This window comes from Geotrypetes seraphini, chromosome 5, assembly GCF_902459505.1.
Source record: "Geotrypetes seraphini chromosome 5, aGeoSer1.1, whole genome shotgun sequence".
In the NCBI taxonomy this organism is placed as follows: domain Eukaryota; kingdom Metazoa; phylum Chordata; class Amphibia; order Gymnophiona; family Dermophiidae; genus Geotrypetes; species Geotrypetes seraphini.
In genome coordinates, this window is record NC_047088.1 from 976,093 (window position 1) to 1,000,107 (window position 24,015).

Here is a 24,015-nt window from a genome sequence, read left to right on the forward strand (position 1 = left end):
CCGCTAGGAAACAGTGATCACAACATGATCAGATTCACATTAGAAAGAGGGACACCCATAGTTAGGAGGACCGCAACAACTGCGCTGAACTTCAAGAAAGGGAACTATGTTGCTATGAGGGAAATGGTGGGGAGGAAGCTCAGAAACATCTTTAGGATGGAGACTGTGGGAAGCGCCTGGACCCTATTCAGGGACACCCTGCAGGAAGCGCAAAGAATGTACGTCCCCAGTTTCAGGAAAGGCTGCAAGAACAAGCGATCAAAGGACCCGGTTTGGATGTCAATAGAAGTAAAGAGGGCGATAAAAGACAAAAAAGTATCTTTCCAGAGTTGGAAAAAGGACCCAACAGAGGAAAACCGTCAGGCGCACAGGAAATGCCAAAAGGAATGCCACCGGGAGGTTAAAAAAGCAAAAGGGAAATACGAAGAGGGGCTGGCCAGGGAGGCGAAAAACTTCAAGGCATTCTTCAGTTACGTTAAGGGGAAGCGACCAGCGAGAGAGGAGGTGGGGCCGTTGGACGATGGGGACAGGAAGGGAGTGATTAAGGAGGATAAAGAGGTAGCTGAGAGGTTGAACACGTTCTTCTCGTCGGTTTTCACGAGCGAAGACACTTCTAATATACCGGACTCAGAGGACCTCATGAGTGGGGAACAGGCTGAGAAATTAGAACACATAGAGGTAAGTAAGGAGGATGTCCTCAAACAGATAGACAGGTTAAAATGCGGCAAATCACCGGGCCCGGACGGGATCCACCCAAGGGTTCTGAAGGAACTAAGACAGGAAATAGCGGGCACAATCCAACATGTTTGCAACCTATCCTTGAAAACGGGTGAGGTACCAGAGGACTGGAAATTGGCAAATGTCACACCCATCTTCAAGAAGGGATCGAGGGGTGACCCCGGGAACTACAGGCCGGTGAGCCTGACTTCAATTATAGGGAAGATGGTGGAAGCTATGATCAAGGACGGCATTTGCGAGCACATTGAGAGGAATGGCCTACTGAGAACAAGCCAGCACGGATTCTGTAAGGGGAGGTCGTGCCTAACGAACCTGCTGTACTTCTTTGAGGGAATAAGCAGTCGCATGGACAAAGGGGAGCCCATAGACATCATTTACCTCGATTTTCAGAAGGCTTTCGACAAGGTGCCACATGAAAGGCTACTTAAGAAGCTTTGGAACCACGGGGTGGGAGGGGATGTGCACAGATGGATCGAGCACTGGTTGTCGGGTAGACTGCAGAGGGTTGGAGTAAAGGGTCAATACTCTGACTGGCGGGGAGTCACGAGCGGTGTGCCACAGGGATCGGTGCTGGGGCCGTTACTCTTTAACATATTCATCAATGACCTGGAAAAGGAGGCAAAGTGTGAGGTTATAAAATTCGCAGACGATACCAAACTGTGCGGCAGAGTTAGGACCAGGGAGGAGTGTGAGGACCTACAAAGAGACCTGGACAAGCTGGAAGACTGGGCAAACAAATGGCAAATGCGCTTCAACGTGGACAAATGCAAGGTCATGCATATAGGGAAAAAGAACCCGTTGTTCAGCTACAAATTGGGGGGGGTATTGATGGGAGACAGCAGACTCGAGAGAGACTTGGGTGTGCTGGTGGATGCATCACTGAAGCCATCTGCACAGTGCGCGGCAGCCTCGAAAAAAGCCAACAGGATGCTGGGCATCATAAAAAAGGGCATAACAACCAGAACACGGGAAGTCATCATGCCATTGTATCGAGCGATGGTGCGTCCGCATCTGGAATACTGCGTTCAGTACTGGTCGCCGCACCTCAAGAAGGACATGGCGGTACTTGAGAGAGTCCAAAGGAGAGCAACGAAAATGGTAAAAGGGCTGGAACACTGCTCATACGCCGAGAGGCTGGATAGGCTGGGGCTCTTCTCTCTGGAAAAAAGGAGGCTCAGGGGAGATATGATAGAGACCTTCAAGATCATGAGGGGCATAGAGAGGGTGGATAGGGACAGATTCTTCAGACTGAAGGGGACAGCAAATACAAGGGGGCATTCTGAGAAACTGAAGGGAGATAGGTTCAGAACAAATGCAAGGAAGTTCTTTTTCACCCAGAGGGTCGTGGACACTTGGAATGCGCTACCGGAGGAAGTGATCAGGCAGGGTACGGTCCAAGGATTCAAACAGGGATTGGACGGATTCCTGAGGGATAAAGGGATCATGGGATACTGAGGGAGGAGCTGGGATGTAACAAAAGTATAGAAAGTTTGTCAGGTAATGAGTATAAACCAACCAGGCGTGCATGTGCAGGACCGGAGGGCTGGGACTTTGATGGGAAGGCAGGACCAAATTGGGAGGCCAAGGTGGCAGGGGAGCCCCTTCAGATGATTCAGACAGGTTGTGATCTGTTTGGGCCGCCGCGGGAGCGGACTGCTGGGCAGGATGGACCTATGGTCTGACCCGGCAGAGGCACTGCTTATGTTCTTATGTTCTTATTGCTTTTTTGCACCTGCTACAAAGAAAAAAGCTGGAGTAGCTATCCTAGTTAATAAAAAAATGTTCTGCAACGTTTAATATGGTGGCTGCAGATCCTCTAAGCAGATGGCTGCATGTAGACAAGAGTATGGGCAATAATATTGTGGCACTTATGAATGTATATTGTCACACCCCCAGTACTAGGCTGTCAGAATGGCTACTGGGCAGTGTGCAAAATAATAGTCCCGAGCGTGCCTTCTTAAGGTAGAAGGGTCCTGCTGGCATTAATAGTAGGGTAACAGACATTCACCAAAACACCAAAACCAAACCAAGTGTTCTGAATGAGAGCAAGCTTTAATAAGGCAGTGTCATCGAATTAGCAGTGCTGCCAGAACAGATACTGCTTCTCAAAAACAGGCTTGCTAACAAAACCAAAATGGGAGGCCTTGCAAAAGGCAGGCCTCTGCCTTTCCACAGGTAAGTGCAAAGACCCGGTTCATGAATAAATTCACAGTCCTTGCTTTACAGTTCAAAACAAAACTATAGCAATGTTGAGAATCAATCTTTCACAGTCTTTAAATTCAGCTTGTTTCAAGTTTCAAGTTTATTAGGTTTTAATATACCGACCATCAAATAAATATCTGGCCGGTTTACATTACAATAAAAATATAAATAAGAAAGAGGGGTTAATATATTCAATATTTAGAAGTACAAACAGTGTATATTTAAAACATAAACAAGACAAACTTGATTGTGAGGGAGGAGGTATATGGAAGGGTAAAGTTACATTGCTAAGAGAAAAGGGAGAAAGAGGGAATGGGAAAAAAACATTTGGGTGGGGAAAAAGTATTTTAGAAATAATTTTTGAAAGTTAAATAATTGAAAATAACTGAGAAGTAGATACTAAACTGAAATAAATGCATCACGGAATAGAAAAGTCAAAGAGTTCCTCTATTTCAGTCCAGAACACTGGACTCGCCTGGCCTGCAACAGGCTTTCCACACCAGCTCTATAAGCAGGTGGGGGAGGGGTGCAGCTGAGTCCACATTAATACCAATTATCAAAACTGGCCCCACAATCCCAACCCAAAGATCTTCGGGGACTCACCCCGCACTATCCCCAGTTAGTTTTCAAGTCCCCTGTGAGCAGTAGCAAAAAGAGAGAAACACAACTGTTCCAAAAAGTTTCCAAAAACAAAAACACTGAGCTTCAGCAACAAGCCCAGCACTGCTCACCAATTGTCAGCAGCAATCCCAAACAGGCAAAAGAGAAAAAAAACCACTTAACTCTCGTCCATAAGTTCCTCAGCAGGTTCCTTAGAAGTGTCCATATCTTCTGTAGAAGGAAGGCTGGATAATTGGCTTGCTCCAGGGAAGGCTTCTAGTTCTTCCATCTCAATCTCATTCTCCAGGTGAGAGGGAGGAGAACTGGCTCTGAAGACCTCCTCCTCCCTTGGCTCAGGAACTACTAATTTAAGCTTCCTGGATTGCTGGGCTTTCTCCTGAGCCCTAATTAGTTTCAGCAGCTGAGCAATTCCAGCATTAGGCTGACTTCTGGGCTGTTCCTTCCTACCGGCTATCTCAGGTTCCTTGAGGCTGTTCCTATGACATTCCCCCTCCCCCCTGACACCCTGCACAAAGTCAGACTTTTTATGCTCAGCAACTTTGGGGCTAACAGAACTACTGCACTGATCTGCTCTTTTTAGCTGCAGTCTAGTAGTTTGGGGATTCCTACCTGGGACAAGCCTAGCTCTAGGGCTGCGGTTGTTACAATATGCCCCTAATTCGAATCAAATTGAGTTTTTTAAGACTCTACAACAATTAGTTTTACCATTGGCTGCTAGTAATTTGGTAGTGGCGGGAGACTTTAATGCTGTAATGGATTCTTTATTGGATAAAAAACCTAGTAAGATTTTGAAGTCACTGGGTTTAGATAATTTTGTAAACTCTTGTAATTTAAAAGATATATGGCGTATACTTCATTTTAATGATCGAGAATTTTAATTTTGTTCACATGTTCATAAATCTTTTTCTAGACTAGATTATATTTTTGTTTCTGATTAGTTGATACAACAAGTAACACAAGCTTCCATAGATCCAATAATTTTGTCGGATCATGGGGATGTATGGATTGATTTAAATTTTGTTGATCAAGATAATACTAAACCTGTTTGGAGGTTCGATAATGCATTGCTTACGTACCCAGAATTTTGTGAAGATTTTCAATTAAAAATTGATGAGTATTTTCAAATTAACAACACAGAAGAAATCTCTATAGAAACCTTGTGGGATGCTTTTAAGGCAACCATGAGAGGTCAAATTATTGCATTCTCAGCATATATTAAGAAACAATTTAAAAAGCAATTTCTTACTATAGAAAAAGAAATTCAAATCTTAGAATCAAAATTGATTAGAAAATGGGAACATTCTAGATTACAAGCTCTTTTAAAAGCTAAATGTAAATACAATGAGATTTCTTCTAAATTAGGACGGATATTCTTTCTCAGCAAGCTTTGTATTATGGAAGCTCAAATAAGGCGGGAAGATTATTGGCAAATTATCTTAAATCAAAAAAGAGAAAGACAAAAATAAATGCAATTAAGGAAGAAAAAGGAGATATTCAGTCTTAAATTGGACCTATATTAAAACAATTCTTAAATTTTTATAACGACCTTTATTCTTCTGAGCCTTATTTAGATAGATAAAAAGATGGTTTAGAATTTTTAAAATTAGTTGAAGGTCCAAAAATTCCTGATCATATAAAAAGAAGCTTAGAAGAGCCGATATCGCTAAAAGAACTGCAGACAGCATTGAAGTCTCTTAGAGTGGGGACCGCTCCAGGTGGTGATGGTTTTACGGTAGAGTTCTATAAATCATTCCAAATTATCCTATTACTTTATTTATTAAATTTATATCAGAATCAACTAAATCAGTGTTCTTCAACCTTTTTACACCCGTGGACCGGCAGAAAAAAAAAGAATTATTTTGTGGACCGGCAAACTACTAGGACTAAAATTTTAAAACCCCGTTTTCGCCCCATCTCCGCGAGCTCGGTCCCCACAAATCATCTGATCCCATCCACACAACCTCAGTTATGATTTTATATTGAATGTATTTTATTAAAGTATAAAACGAAACAATATTCTGTACAATTGTCATTTTATAAATACAAATAATTCAGAGCAAGGATCAACAAAACCCCTGTCTCCCCTCCCCTTCACATATATCCCCTCTACTATCAAGAAAACTGAACAAGCCAAATTATTACGGAATGCTACACAGAAATATCATGCTAACAGAATATTGCAGTCACACATGACAGGAATAGTTTTAGGGGAGTGCAACTAGGGCAACTGTCCCCTGGTCAGAGAGCGCCCTAAGCCAGCTGGAAGCTAAAGAAACACTGCCTGGGTTTTGCAGTCCCCAGTTATGTCTAACACCAGCTCTAGCAGGATATATATTTCAAATCTGATATATTCTAATCACAAAATAGAAATAAAATTATTTTTTTCTACCTTTTGTCGTCTCTGGTTTCTGCTTTCAATCTTCTTTTCACTCTCTTCCTTCCAGCGTCTGCCCTCTCTGTCTCTTCAATCCAGCATCTGCCCCTTCCATCCACTGTCAGTCCTCTCCCCCTTCCATATGGTATCTGTCTTCTTTCTATGCCCCTCTCCCCTTTCCATCCAGCTTGTGCCCCCTCTCTCCTTTTTACATAATTCATTCCAGCTTCACTGCTCTCTTCATTTTAATCTCTCCTACACCAGATCTATCATCATTGTCCCTCTCTGCTTATTTTTCTGCTGACTCCTTCCTATCATCAATCTCTCTACTTTCTCATGCCTGTGTCTCATGCCTGTGTCTCCCCTTCCTCTAATCTCTCTTCCAGCTGTTTCCTTCCTTTTTTCAATCTCCCTTCCTTCCTCCTCCTGTCCAGCAGTAACTCTCTTCCCTTCCTCCCCTCCCAGTAGCATCTCTCCTTCTCCCTCTCTAGTAGCAGCTGTCCCTTTTTCCCTTGCCCAGTAGCTTCCCAGACTCCTTTCCCTCCTCCCCTCCCAGCAGCATTTCTCCTTCTCCCTCTCCAGTAGCAGCTGTCCTTTTTTTTCCTTGCCCAGCAGCTTCCCAGATTCCTTTCCCTCCTCCCCTCCCAGAAGCATCTCTCCTTCTCCCTCTCCAGTAGCAGCTATCCCTTTTTTTCCTTGCCCAGCAGCTTCCCAGATTCCTTTCCCTCCTCCTCTCCCAGAAGCATCTCTCCTTCTCCTTCTCCAGTAGCAGCTGTCCCTTTTTTTCCCTTGCCCAGCAGCTTCTGATAGTGGCTTTCTCCCCTCCCAGCAGCTCTTCTTACTTCCCAGCGCAGCGATTCAGGAAGGCAGCCTCAGGTCCTTTGTTAGGTCGCGCTGCCTCTGAGGAAAGAGGAAGTTGCATCATCAGAGGCAGCCGCGACTCAGCAAAAGCCACAAGGCTGCCTTTGTGAATCGCTGCACTTGAAAGTAAAGGAGAGCTGCAGAGAGGGGAGAAAGCCACTGTCGGAGGCTCCCCAAGATCTCTCCGGCCCAGCGCAGACTTCAGATGATGATCTTGAGGGCCCTGCGCGGACCGGCAGAAAGTTGAAGTGAGTCAATCTTGCCGGCCCTGCGCAGACCGGCAAAAATTTCCTGCGGACCGGCGGCTGAAGAGCTATGAACTAAATAAAGGTTGAATTTTAGGCACTATGGCAGAGTCATTAACGATTGTTTTGCCTAAGCCAAATAGAGATCCTATGTTGGTTTCAAATTACAGGCCTATTTCTTTAATCAATATAGATGGTAAACTTTTAGCTAAAAGTTTGGCCATGCGTTTGGCTAAGGCTCTTCCTTATATAGTTGGTATGCACCAAACAGGTTTTGTTGCTCACAGACACTCTTCCAATAATACCAGACTGGCCTTTCATATGTTATACTTAACAAAAGATATGAGTGATCCGGCCTTCTATGTGTCTTTGGACGCAGAGAAAGCTTTTGATCGGGTAGAATGGACCTTTATGTATCAGGCCATGGAGTGATTTGTTATTGGTTCGAGATTTATACAAATGATTAAAACCTTGTATAGTTCTCCTGTTGGTAGATTATATATTAATAATAATTTCTCAGAATGTTTTAAGTTGCAAAGGGGGGTTAGACAGGGTTGTCCCTTGTCTCCTTTGCTTTTTGATATAGTACTTGAACCCTTGTTATTAGCTATTCAACAAGTAAAGGAGATACAAGGCATTCCGCATTTTGGAAAGGAATTTAAGGTATCTGCTTATGCGGATGATATATTACTTCATTTGAGGAATCCCGAAACAACCATCCCATGTTTACTGGATTTGATTGAGAAATTTGGAAAATTCTCAGGTTTAAAAATAAATTGGTCTAAATCAGAAGTCCTTCTTCTAAATATACATTGTGCAAGAGGTTTATTTGATTCATTCCCTTTTATATGGAAGGAGGAAGGAATAAAATATTTAGGAATTTGGTTAAAAAATACACTAGATGAGACAATGAAAGTGAATGAAAGACTTTTATTGCAAAAAGTAACAGAGTTATGTGAGCAATGGAATCTTTTACATTTGTCTTGGTGGGGAACAGTCCAAACTATTAAGATGATGATTTTGCCTGTTGTTTGTTACCAATTGGGGATGATACCAGTTTTTTCCCAGGGGTCTTTCTATAAAAAGTTGAATGGTATTCTTACTAAATTTATTTGGCTGGGTACAACTGCAAGAATTGCCTTAGTGTCTTTACAAAAGCCAATTAAGGAGGGTGGGGTAAATTTTCCAAACTTCTATAGGTACCATCAATCCTATATTATGCGCCAGGGTATGTATTGGGTCCTCCCAGAACTCATGGAAAAGCTACCAGATTGATTATGGTTAGAATGGCAGCTCATGTTTCCCACTAGGCTTCGTCATCTTCTCAGTATTAAAATGCCTAGGATACGTAAAAACAATAGAATATTAATGGACACATGGAAAACTTTACGGTATATTAACAATTTAACACCTCTTCCAATTCAAAAATCTACATATCAAAATATATGGCTGAACTCCAGGATCCAAATAGGCGGTTTTAAGATTGTCTGGAAGGATTGGATTAAAGCAGGTATATGAACCTTAAATGATGTTATATCTAATGGTAAACTGCTGGATTTTTCACAGTTGCAATATAAATTTGGCCTTGATAAAAAACAAAGTTATAAGTGGTTGCAACTGAAGCAGGCTATTCAGGCAGGGTTCCCTGAATGGAAATCTCTTAATAATCAATTTAGTTTAGATTTCTTATGCTTTCAGACAGACTTTCTGGGTCACCAGGCCGCACAGTGGTATAAATTATTATCTGGCTATTCGAATAAGAAACCAAAGACTGGACTTAGAGATATTTGGAGCATTGAGATTAAGCATCAAATTAATGCATCTCAATGGCCACGTATTTGGTCCTGGAGGATGAGATGTACAATGTCTGCATCTATAAGGCAAACATGGTTCTTTCTATTGCATAGAGTACTCTGGACCCCTGTTCGTTTACAAAAATTGGATTGCTCTAAGTCTAATAAATGCTGGCATTGTCATTTCGAGGCTGGAACTTTCGATCATTTATTGTTTTATTGTCCATTTATTAAAGCTTTTTGGCAGTCAATTTGGGATCAAATAAATTGTATGCTAGAAAATCATGTAGCATTGTCATATGACACAATTCTATTTGGCATGTCTATGAGAGCTAAAAGTCAGTTATCCACTAATAATAATAAACTTTTAATGATTTTAACAGGAGTTGCCATTCAGCAAATAACATATAACTTGAAAGATTGTACAAGATTAAATTATTGTATTTGCTTTGCAACAAGGTAATTATAACAAGTTTAAAAAGATTTGGGGGCCATTGACGATTAATTCTAGTGATCAGACATCTTAAACACCAGAATATTGGATAAGAAAAGGGAGGGTGGGTTTATGACAGATAATATATTGATAGTTGTTATTTATTGATATATGGGTGGGAGGGATGGGTTTCTTATATAATTATTTATTTGGAATAATACAAATAAGAATGTCAAGTGATGAATTAAGGTATTTCTGAATGAATGTTGTACACTTGTTGTAATATTTGAAAATGAATAAAGATTTTTTTTAAAAAAAATTATTGTTTTTGGTGGAACTCGGTGTGTCACATGTATAAAATAGAAAGAGTGCTTGCAGTTCAAAAAGGATATTTTAATAAATTTAAGGATGTGTGGGGGCCATTAATAAGTTATTATAATGAATAATCAGCATTTTTCCCTACTTAATATATATTGTTTTGAGGGTGGGGGCGGGTTATGTGGCTTTCAATAATAAATTATAGAACAAATGATCTATGTTATGTTTAAATCATTTTTATTAAGAGCAGAAAACTATACAACAATAAATGGTTTTCTAATCATAAACCAACTCCAAACCCCCCACACCCCCACCACCCACCCAACCTAGGTAGCAGAAGCAGCAACCAAAGCAAATTACATAAACAAAGGTATTAGAGCAAATGATCTATGTTATTATATTATGTGATATATTTTTATTTGATTATAATTTTTGGGAGGGTGGGTTGGGATAAAATCTTTTTCTTGAGAAATGTAGAGTTTCAAGTGATGTTGTATATTGAATGATGATTTTTCTGTACACTTGTTGAAAAATCTAAAATGAATAAAGATTTATAAAAAAAAACCTCAGAGTAATCATGTTGTTAACTCATGTTTTATTAATCACGAAGAGTGAGGTGATTAAATTTGCAGACGATAAGAAGTTATTCAGAATAGTGAAGACGCAGGGGGATTGTGAAGATCTGCAATGTGACATAACCACGCTCGAGAAATGGGCAGCGACATGGCAAATGAGGTTCAACGTGGATAAGTGTAAGATAATGCATATCGGTATCAAAAATCCCATACACGAATACAAGATGTCCGGGGCGGTACTTGGAGAGACCCCCCCCCAGAAAAAGACCTGGGAGTACTGGTCGACAAGTCAATGAAGCCATCTGTGCAATGCACAGCGGAGGCGAAAAGGGCAAACAGAATGCTAGGAATGAACAGATCGGAGGTTATCATGCCGCTGTACCAGGCCATGGTAAGCCATCACCAAGAATAATGTGTCCAGCACTGATTGCCGTACATGAAGGAGGACACAGTACTACTCAAAAGGGTCCAAAGAAGTACAACTAAAATGGTTAAGGGGCTGGAGGAGTTGCCGTACAGTGAAAGATTAGAGAAACTGGACCTCTTCTCCCTTGAAAAGAGGAGACTGAGAGGGGACATGATCGAAACATTCAAGATACTGAAGGTAATAGACTTAGTAGACAGAGAAAGGTTGTTCACCCTCTCCAAGGTAGAGAGAATGAGAGGGCACTCTCTAAAGTTAAAAACGGATAGATTCCGTACAAACGTAAGGATGTTCTTCTTCACCCAGAGAGTGGTAGAGAACTGGAATGCTCTTCTGGAGTCTTTTATAAGGGAAAACATCCTCCAGGGATTCAAGACAAGGTTGGACAAGTTCCTGCTGAACCAGAATGAACGCAGGTAGGGCTGGTCTCAGTTAGGGCACAGGTCTTTAACCTGGGGGACGCCGCGTGAGCGGACTGCTGGGTGCGATGGACCACTGGTCTGACCCAGCAGCGGCAATTCTTATGTTCTTACATATGCTAAGACAGTTGAAAACTTATATTACATTACATTAGGGATTTCTATTCTGCCATTACCTTGCAGTTCAAGGCGGATTACAAAAGAATTATCCAAGATGTATTACAACAAGAACTTACAAAAAAAAAAAAAATTGGTCATTTTCAAAAAGAGTGAGAAATGGTTAAGATTATTTGTTTGGGGTAGTTGGCTTTAGTGAGAGGTAAAGTTTGAGACTTGCGGTATTATTTCTTTTTTCAGAGTTTTCTTGAGGAGTATGGTCTTTATTTTTTTTCTAAATGTCTTGTAGTCGAGGGATGCCGTCAGTAGATTGGCGATTTGGTTATCTAGTTTGGCTGCTTGAGTGGCCAGGAAGCCATCATATAGTTTTTTCCATTTGACCTCCTTAATTGGGGGGTATGAGAATGGGGTGTGAGTTTTCCTATGTCTGGTTGTGGTGTTGTGGAAGAGGTGGTTATTCAGGTAGTTTGGACTGTCTCCGTATAAAGTCTTAAATAGTAGGCAGTAGAATTTAAATTGTATTCTTGCTGGGATCGGAAGCCAGTGCGATTGGAGATATGCTTCTGTAATGTGATCATGTTTCTTTAATGAGTAGATGAGTCTTAGTGCTGTGTTTTGGATAGTTTGTAGTTGTTTTGTTATGGTTGTAGGGCATGGGAGGTAGAGGATATTACAGTAGTCAAGTAGGCCTAGTATTAAGGACTGAACTATGAGCTGGAATTGAGTTTTCTCGAAGAATTTCCGAACTTTTCTTAAGTTTCTCATGACTAAGAATGACTTTTGTATTGTTTTATTGATTTGCGGATGCATGGTGCAGCATCTGTCGATAGTTATTCCTAGCAGTTTTAGGGTGGTTTGTATGGGGTAGTTGATTGCGTTGATTTCAATGTTGGTTATGGTTGGTATTTTGTTGTTTTCTAGGAGGATGAATTTCGTTTTATCTGGGTTCAATTTCAGTTTGTGATCTTTCATCCAGGTTGCTATTGATTTTAGTGTTTGGTATATTGTGTTCGTCATGGAGAGTTCAGGTTGATCGAAGGGTATGAAAATGGTAATGTCATCGGCATAGCTGTAGGAGGTTATGCCTTGTTTGTCCAGGTGAGAGCTGAGGGAGGCTGTATAGAGATTGAAGAGAGTCGGGGATAGAGGGGATCCTTGGGGAACTCCGCAGGGGTTTGACCAAGGTTCAGATTTTTGTTTGTCTGATTTTACTCTATAGGTTCTTGATTTAAGGAATCCTTCAAACCATGAAGCTGCGTGTCAAAGCAGCTCCTGATTGGATAAGGCCCGACTTAGTGCAGGAAGAGGCGGTCGGAGCATACCGCGAGTAATTTCCTACACTCGTGGAGCTCCGGCTGCTCTCTCCTGCCTCTCCCGCTGCCCTCTCCTTGTTGGCAGTTCGCAGTCGGAAAATACCGTGAATGACCAGGACCACGAACCGCTGACCGCGAACAACCGGGAGAACACTGTACTGTAAAACTTTTTTCAGGATCTAGTAAGATTAATTTGCAGCTTGTGCAAAACACAGCTGCCAGGTTCATCAATGGAATTTTAAAAAATTGATGATATTACTTCCATACACTTCCATACTGCATCAACTACACTGGCTACAAATTTCTAAACCGATTAAATTTTTTTTGCCTTGCTTTCAAGGCTTTATTTTTGAACCAACCTGAGTATTTGTATATAAACTTGTCAGACCTGCTCCCACAAGTTCGCTGCGTTCATCTCTGAAAACCTCTCTTCAGTTACTTTACTTGCAGCAAAGCATGACTTTCATCAACTAAGAAGAGAGTTTTCTCTTAAGCAGGTCTAGTACTCTGAAACTTATGAGGTATGAGGTCAGTTTTCAATCTGATCTTTCCTATTTTTCTTTTCAGAAAGTGCTCAAAAGCAATATTATATGAATACTTAGACTTGTCAGCTATTTGCAAAACAGGACGCTAATTTATTTATTCATTCATTCAATTTTCTATACTGTTCTCCCTGGAGAGCTCAGAACTGTTTACATGAATTTACTCAGGTAATCTAGCAATATGATTATTCTTTTTCAAATTCAAAAGCAAAGGTTCTAGACTTTTAAAAAACTAACATTGTTCAGATGGTGGTTTACGTCAAGGAATTATTGTCTGGATGGGAACGTTTGGAAGGAGTAGAAATGCAGTGGACAAAACTGAAAGGAGCGATTGTAAGGGCGACAAACCTTTTTGTGAGGCAAGTAAGTAAAAATAAGAGGAAAAGAAAGCCACTTTGGTTCTCAAACGTAGTAGTTGAGAAGGTAACGAACAAGAGGTTAGCTTTCATAAACTACAAAAGATCACAGAAAGAGGAAGACAGGCAAAAATATCTGAAAAAGTTAAGAGAGGCTGGTCTTGTAGTCAGGAAAGCAAAGATGCAAATGGAAGAAAAAAATAGCTGACATGGTAAACGGAGAGACAAGACATTTTTTAGATATATTAGTGATAGGAAGAAGTGCAAAAGTGGCATTGTGAGACTCAAAGGTGAAGGGGAGAAAAACTGTATGTAGAAGCTGATAAGGAAAAGGCTGTTCTGTGTTCACGGCTGAAGCACCGGAAGCGGGACTGCAGAAGACAAAAATGAATAGGGATGGAGTAGTGGTAGACCCCGATCGATTTTCAGAGGATTGTGTTCGTGAGAAGCTAGCTAAAATAAGGTAAACAGAGCAATAGGGCCGAATGGTGTACATCCGAGGGTGATGAAGGAACTTATGGAAGTTCTGGTAGCTCCGCTGACTGACCTTTTCTATGTTTCCCTATTAGAGATTGACACGTGTTATATACAGTATATTTTGCTTGATCTGATTAGAGATTGTTATATATATATATATATTTTTTATTTATTTATTTATTTATTTTTTTACATTGCCTAACACATGTAAATGGTGGTATATCAAATTAATCCAATTCAATACAAAAAATCCATTTAAATTTTAACTAAGTTTATCACCTTTAAGTATACAATGCAAGTTTAACCTTTCAGTTCTGCAGTGAAATTCCTAAACGAGTTGAAGAATAAAGAGACCAAACAGAACTTAATCAGTCTAGCAATTCTTACCATTGTACGTTGCACTGTTCTTTACAATTAATTCCACTTGCTCTCGAAACTCTTCACGAGATGGATACATGCGTTTACGGACATTTTCACGTAATGTTTGAAGGTCCATTGGCCGGGTGATGATTTTATAATAGTCTTTCACTACTTTGCCATTAACTGGAGTATGAAATGGGTAAGTCTGAAAAGGAATCATGCATATTAAAGACATAAGATCAACATGAAAAATATGACCCCCCTTTGCCAAAGCACTAGACTGCTCAGTTACAGCACTATCTTTATTTATAATTTATTCATTCAATTTTCAATACCGTTCTCCCAAGGGAACTCAGAACGGTTTACAAGAATTTATTCAGGTACTCAGGCATTTTTCCCTGTCTGTCCCAGTGGGCCCACAATCTATCTAATGTATCTGGGCTATGGGGGGAATCAGGCGACCCACCCAGGGTCACAAGGAGCAGAATGGATTTGAACCCACAACCTCAGGGTGCTCAGACTGTAGCTCTAATCACTGTGCCACACTTTCAGACATAGCATGGTGAAAGATAGATTAACATAGTAGATGACGGCAGATAAAGACCCAAATGGTCCATCTAGTCTGCCCAACCTGATTCAATCTAAAAATTTGTTGGGGTTTTTTTGTGGGGGTTTTTTCTTCTTCTTCTCCTTAGCTATTTCTGGGCAAGGATCTACAGCTCTGCCCAGTACTGTTCTTAGGTTCCAACTACTGAAGTCTCCATCAAAGCTCACTCCAGTCCATCTACACCCTCCCAGCCATTGAAGCCCTCCCCAGCCCATCCTCCCCCAAACAGCCATATATAGACACAGACCATGCAAGTCTGCCTAGTACTGGCCTTAGTTCTTCAAAATTTACTATTATTTTCTGATTCTAGATCCTCTATGTTCATCCCACGCTTTTTTGAACTCTGTCACCATTTTCCTCTCCACTACCTCTCTCTGGAGCAATTTCCAGGCATCTACCACCCTCTCCGTAAAGTAGAATAGCAGCAAGGATACTGGCTGACTGTTTAGCTGGTCTTATGTTGGTGCTCTCATGCTATGTTTGCTGTTCCATGGCTTCCATGCTAAGTTTCATCATGCGTGCTTGCCTTACCATTTTTGCCAAGGAAGCCACTCAGCACTGAGCAGCAGCACCAAACCGTGCGCCTGCTCGTGCTTCTCAGCGCGGCTGAAGACACTCACAGAAGCTTGTTAACAGCGGGGCAGAAACTTGGAAAGGTTCACTCCTGCCCACTGCACCTCCACCGGGGATCGGCGGTAGAGGTATGAGGTTAGGATAGGGAGGGCGGTAGGGTGCAGAGCCTTACGGCGGTGGCGGCCTACAATAATTTTGGAAGAGGGTATATTGGCTCAAATATAAACCGGGACCCCCATTTTTGGGCCAAAAATCTCAGTTTATATTCGAGTATATACGGTATTCACTTTCTATTGGGTTGACACATCTAACATATCTATTGGTTGTAAAGTCTGCGTACTTATTTCAGAGCCATATTGAAGCATGATATCACCCAGTATCAAATCTGACTCCTCTATTTCCCTGACAATGCATTCTTAATACTAAGTTCAGATAACTTTCAGTAGAACATCTTGTCCTGTAGTAATGTTGCCTGGGATCATCTTCTTATTTGGGTTTGTCTTCTTGGAAAGTCCCGAAATATCCAATGATGTCACAGTCAGCAGATATTTGCTCGCTACTAGAGCAAAGATGAACCTCTTAACATAAGCATATTGTTTCTGCTGACAGGGAGAGATATGTTTCTTTCATTATTCAGAAACCTGCATTCAATAACACAATGTCTCTCTTAAAAATATTTTCTTGGGGTCTCATAGGGGTCTTCACCTACATTTTCATGAAGGTCTTACTCCTGATTCTCCCTCAAGAGAGAGAGGTTCTGTGCTTATCTATGCTATTTCCCTCACGATATCTAAGCTTTCAATGGATTTGCTTCTTTATTCCAAATCACACTACTCAATGTTGGTACTCAACCTACTTTATATTGCTTTCCAGTACTTGACTTTGCTGTCTGGATACTGTATTTCTCACTCTTGTTCATCATGTACCCAAACCTCCTTATTCTTGGTGATATCAACATATGCACAGAAGACCCTTTGAGCACAATTGATAGGATCTCTCTCTTCCATATTGCAGATTTGGATTTATTTCAGCACATGTCCTTTCCCACACATTCTGTAGATTGCACTCATGACTTAGTTCTCACCAAATCCAGTTGTCTTCCTATATTTGTAATTTTAAGTCTTCTGTTCTCTGGTCAGACCATTTTGTAATCTTCTTGAACCTCTGTATTCCAGAGAGCTCTTGTTCAGTTGACCACTAGCATTCTTGTCACTCAACATCCATAAGCACAATTTATCCTATCTCAGACAACTTTTCTATTCTTCCTTTGGATTCCTGGATCTCAACCTGTGATGAAATGTTACACTTTTCCTTAGAAAATACACTGATCCACTTTGACAGCACCATTTACAAATTGGCTTTGGCATTCTTAAGAGGCAAACTTGCAGAATAGAATACTTAAGAACATAAGAACATATGAAGGCGGTCAAAAACTTTAACTTCACTACTACCAAGATCAATTCAATACTCAGCCTTTTGTCCTAAGAAGCTCAACTTTTATCATCAATAAGCTAGTGTTCGGTTATAGGAATATCTTCTCCAGCATCTTGGGAATTGGAATATTTTCCATCACTTGCTCAACCTCTTTGGCTAATTCCATCATTTCTAAAGAAGAGAGCAATAAAACATTGCATCCTGCATCCTAATAGCAGAAATTTTGTGCTAAGGTGGCTCTTTGTTTATGAGCTAACAGCTTGCCCACATTATTACATCCATCATAATATTTCCATTCAATTGTTTGGATAGATTTCCCAATCTTCTCCAGTAGGATAGCCTGATGTTCCTTCCTCTAATGCACAACCTGTTTTCCTAAGAGGATTGGAACTACTAACCTGAAACAGTCTTTCTGTGCAATCTAAACTCTCCCAGGTCTCCTTATTCATCTTATCCCATAGCTTAAATCTAGGAGCACCCAATGCTATGAGTTTGCCTCTTTAACTGCCTTAGCTGAATTGTGCAATGATGCAATATCATCCATTGTCCATCCTCCATAGCATAGCACCTTTTTTTCTAGTTCTAGTCACCCAAAAGTGGCATAATCAGAACACAACACAATTGAGTACAATTAGAGATATTCCTGAGCTAAAGAGCACACAGAAATTTGATGTTCAACATCTACAGACAGTGCTTTGCATAAGAATTTTGCCTGTAGCAAAAGTGAGGGCAAGTCCATAGAAATATTTGATACATGGATCATATAGGCAATTTTCAAAGAGAGAATAGAAGGGTAGTTTCTCTCAAATGTAGCACAAAATCCATGGCAGCCTTTGCAGATCTATGAAAATTGCCTCCCAAGTGTCACTGACGGATTGCTTTGGATCTTCTGACACAAAACAAGAACATGAAATCACATTCCAAGAATGAATAACTGCAGAGTCCTTACATTAGGATGGTCTCTCATGTCATTAATAATAGACTCCAAAATGGAGGAGAGTGTGACCATTGGGTCTGTTCTTCGGCGATGGATGGATTTATGCGGTCTCTAGAAGCAATGTGAAATAGAAAAAATGTTAGGAAATACCCTAAGAAATGCACAAAGCCCTGATCTCAATGATAATGAATACAGTAACAAAAGTTCATTAAAAAAGGGCTCCTGAAGGATCATCAAACCCAGATATTCTGATTCCAGCTGAATTTTTCAATATAATGGTACTAAACTTTTCAATATAATGGTAGTATTAGCTGTTCACCTAATTATATGTCATTGGAAAGATAACTCAGAACTTAATTATTCAGAATAGTGGAACTATTAATGTGCAATTAGAAAATATGAAGATGTTATAGCCATTAAAAAACAATCTTATTCTCACTTTTACAAAACTTGGGCACCTTTATTTATTTATTTTAAAAATTTATATTCCACATATCCTGCAATTTTATGCAGATCAATATTGTAAAAATGCTTGAAACATATGTGCACCATACCAGCAGCATGCTTATTGTTCAATTTTACAGAATTTTTCCTATTTGATTTGTTGTTGTTCATCTGATTATGTTCAATAAAAAAATCAATAAAGGTATTTAAAAAAAAGGAAACATTGAGCAGATAAGGTAAAAGCTACTTTCATCCAGTTTCTTTTAGTTGACTATTCAGCTGAATCTAATCACCTAACTCTAGAAGAGACTGGCTTCCCTGGCTGAATTTAGCAGATTATTGCTGAAAATCAGGCACTAGCGGCTCCACTAAAAAGAAAAAGCAAGCAATAGGTCATCATTCCTTCTTCTCCCATTTTCCTCTTAAAAAATGGCTCCTGCAGGAGACCTCAACACCCTCTGCCTCCTCAAATCAAAATGTCTCCTCAAGTCCACAGGGAAAATGAGAGGGTCTTAGCTATTTCTTTATTCATTTATAAACGAATCAGGAGGGCACACATGCAAATGGAAACAAAACAGCACAGTCAAGAGGTGGGAAAAGACTTTTTGGGTGGGGTGACAAGATATTTGATGACCAGAGATTACTTATTGGGCGATCTATTGTTGAGGTTTGGCTGTATGCAACAATGAATGTCCTGTTTGTTGTTCTTTTGTGGAACTTAAGTGTCATCAATAAAAAAAAATGTTTACATTAAAAAGGTTTGGATAACTTCCTAAAAGAGAAGTCCTTAAGCTATTACTAAGATGGATTATTCCTACAAAAGGCAGCATAAAATATATGTTTTACTCTTTGGGATCTTGCCAGGAAACTGACTTGATGGACCTGTGTGGCAGCTCTTATGTTATGTCCATGAAACACTGAGTTTTTGAGCACAAATTTATTTATTTATGTTTATTTGTGGGGTTTTGTGGATACATCAGTACGTATCTGCATATACGAGGAGATACATTATGGGCATGCAGACATTGCTATCACAAAGTACATTTACAAGACAGACTGGAAATATAATACAACAGCAATGGATCTATCGAGAAAATGCATTCACTCACGTTCAAGTAATCACAGTGGACTGTAGTTCCAACACGGCGTTTCTTCTTGGGAGGAAGCTGTTGTTTAGGGAACTTCAGGACTAGAGATTTCCTACGAACTTCATCCGCACTTTTGAAACAAAGCCAGAGATGCTACAAATTTTATCTTTTCATTGTCTCATTCCTCATACTTTATAAGACAGGTTTCAGATGTAAAAACCCATTCAAAGCTTAAACGACTATTTAGATTATATCAAGTCCTTTTCTAGTCTCTAAATTCTTTCCCTATTCTACTAGTACCGTACTGGTTTTATACTCCCAATTCCAATCAACTTCTACCACTATTCTCATCACAGCCCAGTTCCACACTATTCCATCCAATGTAAACCAAACCCCAAGTATGGTCTCCTTCACAATCACCCTTCCTCATCATTTCTATCTTGCCAACATTCAGGCCCTAATGCTCAAACCTACCATGCCAGTGAGGTTTAGCCAGTCAGCCTCTGAAGCACAAAAGGATTCTGTGTGGCCTTTACTATTCGTAGTAGCAGCCACAAAGAATCCTATGCAAATTACATTACATTAGGGACTTCTATTCCGCCTATATCTTGCAGTTCAAGGCGGATTACAAAAGAGCTAACTGGACATTTCCAGTGAAGTTACAACAGTTTTGGTTTTTTGGGGGGTTTTTTGGTTACAAGGGAGGAGAGGTAGCTGGATTAATTCTGGAAGAACTTGCAAATTGGATGTTAAATTGACTGTACGTTACTATGTGATATAACAAATAAATTACAGTTAGAGTACTAATAAGATTACATTACATTTCAGGAATCTGAATACTTGGTTGGTGTTTTGGAGAGGAAGAGATTATTTAAGTGGAGGTTTTGGGGGAGAATTTATCTAGAAGGAGGGGGAAGGGTTGGGTTAAGATGTCTGGATAAATTTTTTGAAAAGTAGAGTTTTGATTTCTTTTTGAAAAGTTTTGAAGTCGCCCATTGCCGTCAACAGGTTGGAGATGGAGTGGTTAAGTTTTGCTGCTTGCGTCGCCAGAAGGTTATCAAACATCTGTTTGCGCTGAGTGCCCTTGAGTGGAGGGAAGGCAAAAGGGTTCGGAGTTCTTCTTTGTCTTGAGGTGAGGATCTGGTTTAGGCGGTTGTTTAGATAGGGGGGGCGGAGCCGTTTAATACTTTGAATAATAGACAGTAGAATTTGAATTGAATTCGTGCTAGCATAGGTAGCCAGTGAGAGTCTAGGAAGGCAGTTGTAATATGATCATATTTTCTCAGGGAGTAGATCAGTCTGAGGGCAGTGTTTTGTATAGTCTGAAGTTGTTTTATCATGTTGGCAGGACAAGGTAGATAGAGGGAATTGCAATAGTCCAGTAGACTTAAGACTAGGGATTGGACAATTAGCCTGAATTGTGCTGGGTCGAAGAATTTTCTTATTTTACGTAGATTTCTCATAATTAAAAAAGCTTTCTGGGATGTTTTATTGATTTGGGACTGCATTGTGCAGCATCTGTCTATCGTTACTCCTAGGAGTTTGAGTTCGGGCTGTATTGGGTATTTGGTGTTTTTAATTTTCAGTTCTGTAATGGTGGGAGTTTTGGCCTTTTCGAGCAGAAGGAATTTTGTTTTGCATTACAAGTAGCTCAATAGTAGCAAAATGAGTAATTCATGACGCCTAACTTTTAGCATGCACAGATCTGGAGCTGCAGTTAACAAGATGAACAGTCTACTAGTATTTTAGAAAGCTGCACATGTGTGGAATGTGTGTCCCGCATATAACAACTGCATCTAAAATTGCTGTGGACCCCCAACTGCTGCCCTAGCAAGAGGCTTTAGCTGCAACTCTGTGACCTTTTTTTGCCCTTGCTGCTGCCTATGCTATCCCCGAACCAAGCAGGAGCCAGAGGGAATAAAGACACCGCCCCACCGAAGCGCGGCCTTTTGATTCAGCCGCCGCTCGGAGGGAAGCGGGCCAACTCTTCTTCACCCCTGCACAGCCTGTGAGGAGCGTGGGAGCACTGCTCCGCCCCCCACCCCGAACCAAGCAGGAGCCAGAGGGAATAAAGACACCGCCCCACCGAAGCGCGGCCTTTTGATTCAGCCGCCGCTCGGAGGGAAGCGGGCCAACTCTTCTTCACCCCTGCACAGCCGGTGAGGAGCGTGGGAGCACTGCTCCGCCCCCCACCCCGAACCAAGCAGGAGCCAGAGGGAATAAAGACACCGCCCCACCGAAGCGCGGCCTTTTGATTTAGCCGCCACTCGGAGGGAAGCGGGCCAACTCTTCTTCACCCCTGCACAGCCGGTGAGGAGCGTGGGAGCACTGCTCCGCCCCCCACCCCGAACCAAGCAGGAGCCAGAGGGAATAAAGACACCGCCCCACCGAAGCGCGGCCTTTTGATTCAGCCGCCGCTCGGAGGGAAGCGGGCCAACTCTTCTTCACCCCTGCACAGCCGGTGAGGAGCGTGGGAGCACTGCTCCGCCCCCCACCCCGAACCAAGCAGGAGCCAGAGGGAATAAAGACACCGCCCCACCGAAGCGCGGCCTTTTGATTTAGCCGCCGCTCGGAGGGAAGCGGGCCAACTCTTCTTCACCCCTGCACAGCCGGTGAGGAGCGTGGGAGCACTGCTCCGCCCCCCACCCCGAACCAAGCAGGAGCCAGAGGGAATAAAGACACCGCCCCACCGAAGCGCGGCCTTTTGATTCAGCCGCCGCTCGGAGGGAAGCGGGCCAACTCTTCTTCACCCCTGCACAGCCGGTGAGGAGCGTGGGAGCACTGCTCCGCCCCCCACCCCGAACCAAGCAGGAGCCAGAGGGAATAAAGACACCGCCCCAACGGCGCGCAGCCGTTCGGCGTGCCGTCGAAGGCGCACGTCAAAGGCGCGTGCGCCTTAGCACGCGCCTTTGCGAAGCACCTGTGCGAGGCACTAGCATAGGTGCTCACCGAAAGCAGCTTCCGGAACCCTTACACTCGAAGCCCAGACAACAGAGACGACCTCCGACCTCCACTACAGGCTCTGGCACTGCACATACAGACAACCCAACCGGATAAGTACTGCTGCTACTTAATTATTCTGCTGTAAAACTCGCCAGCACTTTACACACTATAGCCAGTTCTCTGCACACTGTAGTTGGTACCTACGTACGGCAGAGCAACACCCTGCACATTAACACCCCACAACAGCCGCAAACAAATCCTTTTTAAGCCGTAATCTGCACTGTATGTTCAGATTATTGTTCTAGACTATACTGGATTATATCAGATTAGTTGTGTATTGGAGCATACTGTTGTGTACCGCATCGTATCAGATTATTCTAATTTAGCAAACTGTATTGTATTATATTGTATTTTACTGGATATATGTTATATGGTAGTATCCCGCACTGTATTGTATTGTATTATACGGGGTACATGTTATACGATAGTACACTGCACCATATAAGATAATACCAAACTCTACTATAGCCGGACGAGCCCTCCACAATGGCCTGGCTAAACACACACCAATGTGTAGCTTTACTCCTACTCTACCTGCTAACCACCAGGCTCTGTAATGCAGACAACACCAAGGCTTCCCCCATCCCCATCCACTTCACTTTACACCGATCAGTAAAACCCAAAAACCCCACATACACCCACCATACCACACAAGACCACCCCCAAACCCATCCGCCCATAATCCCCCCTCACCCCCACAAACTGACCAAGCTCCACCCAACAAAACCAAGAACCCTAAAAAAACTTGCTTACTCCCACCTCGCCCCAATCAACCATTCCACACATCAGTCCCTACTTGGCTCTTACCTAAACATTAGATCAATGCGAAACAAAGCGTCCCTGATCAAAGATTGGCTGTTTGAAACTAACCCTGACTTCGTTCTCCTCACCGAAACCTGGTTACTATCAGACAAAGATATCATCATAAAAGATTGTCTACCACCGGGATTCAAGATTCTCTCTCTAGCCAGAACATGGGGAAGAGGAGGAGGACTTGCAATAATCTTCCGAGACCACCTAAAAGGTACCATTCTCAACACAATATCTTCGCCCAACTCGGAAATCTTGACCATCTCCCTAACTTCAAATTCTCTGCCCTCCTCACTAACCATAACTTTATTCTACATACCTCCAAAAAAATGGACCACGATCAAAGAGAACTTCGCAGAATCCCTCCTAACCAACTCTTTAACAAGCCCCTATAACCTACTATGCGGGGACATCAACCTACACCTTGAAAAAACGGACCAACCAGAAATAGCAGACCTTTGGTCTCTGCTCTCCCAATTAGGATATGACAAACATCCCCCTGTCACAACCCACCAAGGAGGTCATCAGTTAGATCTGGTGACTCTCTCCTCCAAGGAACTATCCAACCCCACATTTTATTGGAAACAAGGAAACTGGTCAGACTCCCTCTGGTCCGACCACCGCCTATGTACCTTCTCCATCGGATGCCAAAACAAACTCCAGAAAAGCGGCAAAACAAGATCCATCAAAACCCACACTACTAGAGGAAAGATTGACCCAACGGAATTCTGGTCCCACTTCGAAATTAACACCAATCCTACCGAAGAAACGGAACAACTCATGACATCCTGGATCCAGACCAGTACCAACATACTAAACGAGATTGCCCCCCCAAAAACCCGCAAAATTAGAACCCCCAACCAAGAAGGCTGGTTCGACCATGAATTGCTGCTATACAAGAAAGACCTTAGGAAAGCTGAAAGATTATGGCAAAAAACGGGATCCCCAGAA

The 24,015-nt window shown here is 41.8% G+C and overlaps 1 protein-coding gene across 5 annotated transcripts in view; it reads right to left on the reverse strand.

Moving 5' to 3' along the window:
* Positions 1-24,015, reverse strand: part of TAF1 (TATA-box binding protein associated factor 1) — a 596,267-nt gene that overhangs the window by 176,860 nt on the left and 395,392 nt on the right. For all 5 annotated transcript variants that reach the window (XM_033945528.1, XM_033945529.1, XM_033945526.1 and 2 more), the window contains 3 exons: positions 19,273-19,381; positions 17,732-17,830; positions 14,196-14,373 (listed from right to left, as the gene is read on the reverse strand). In XM_033945528.1, the coding sequence (XP_033801419.1) occupies positions 14,196-14,373; positions 17,732-17,830; positions 19,273-19,381 (386 nt within the window). The remainder of the gene's footprint in view (positions 1-14,195; positions 14,374-17,731; positions 17,831-19,272; positions 19,382-24,015) is intronic.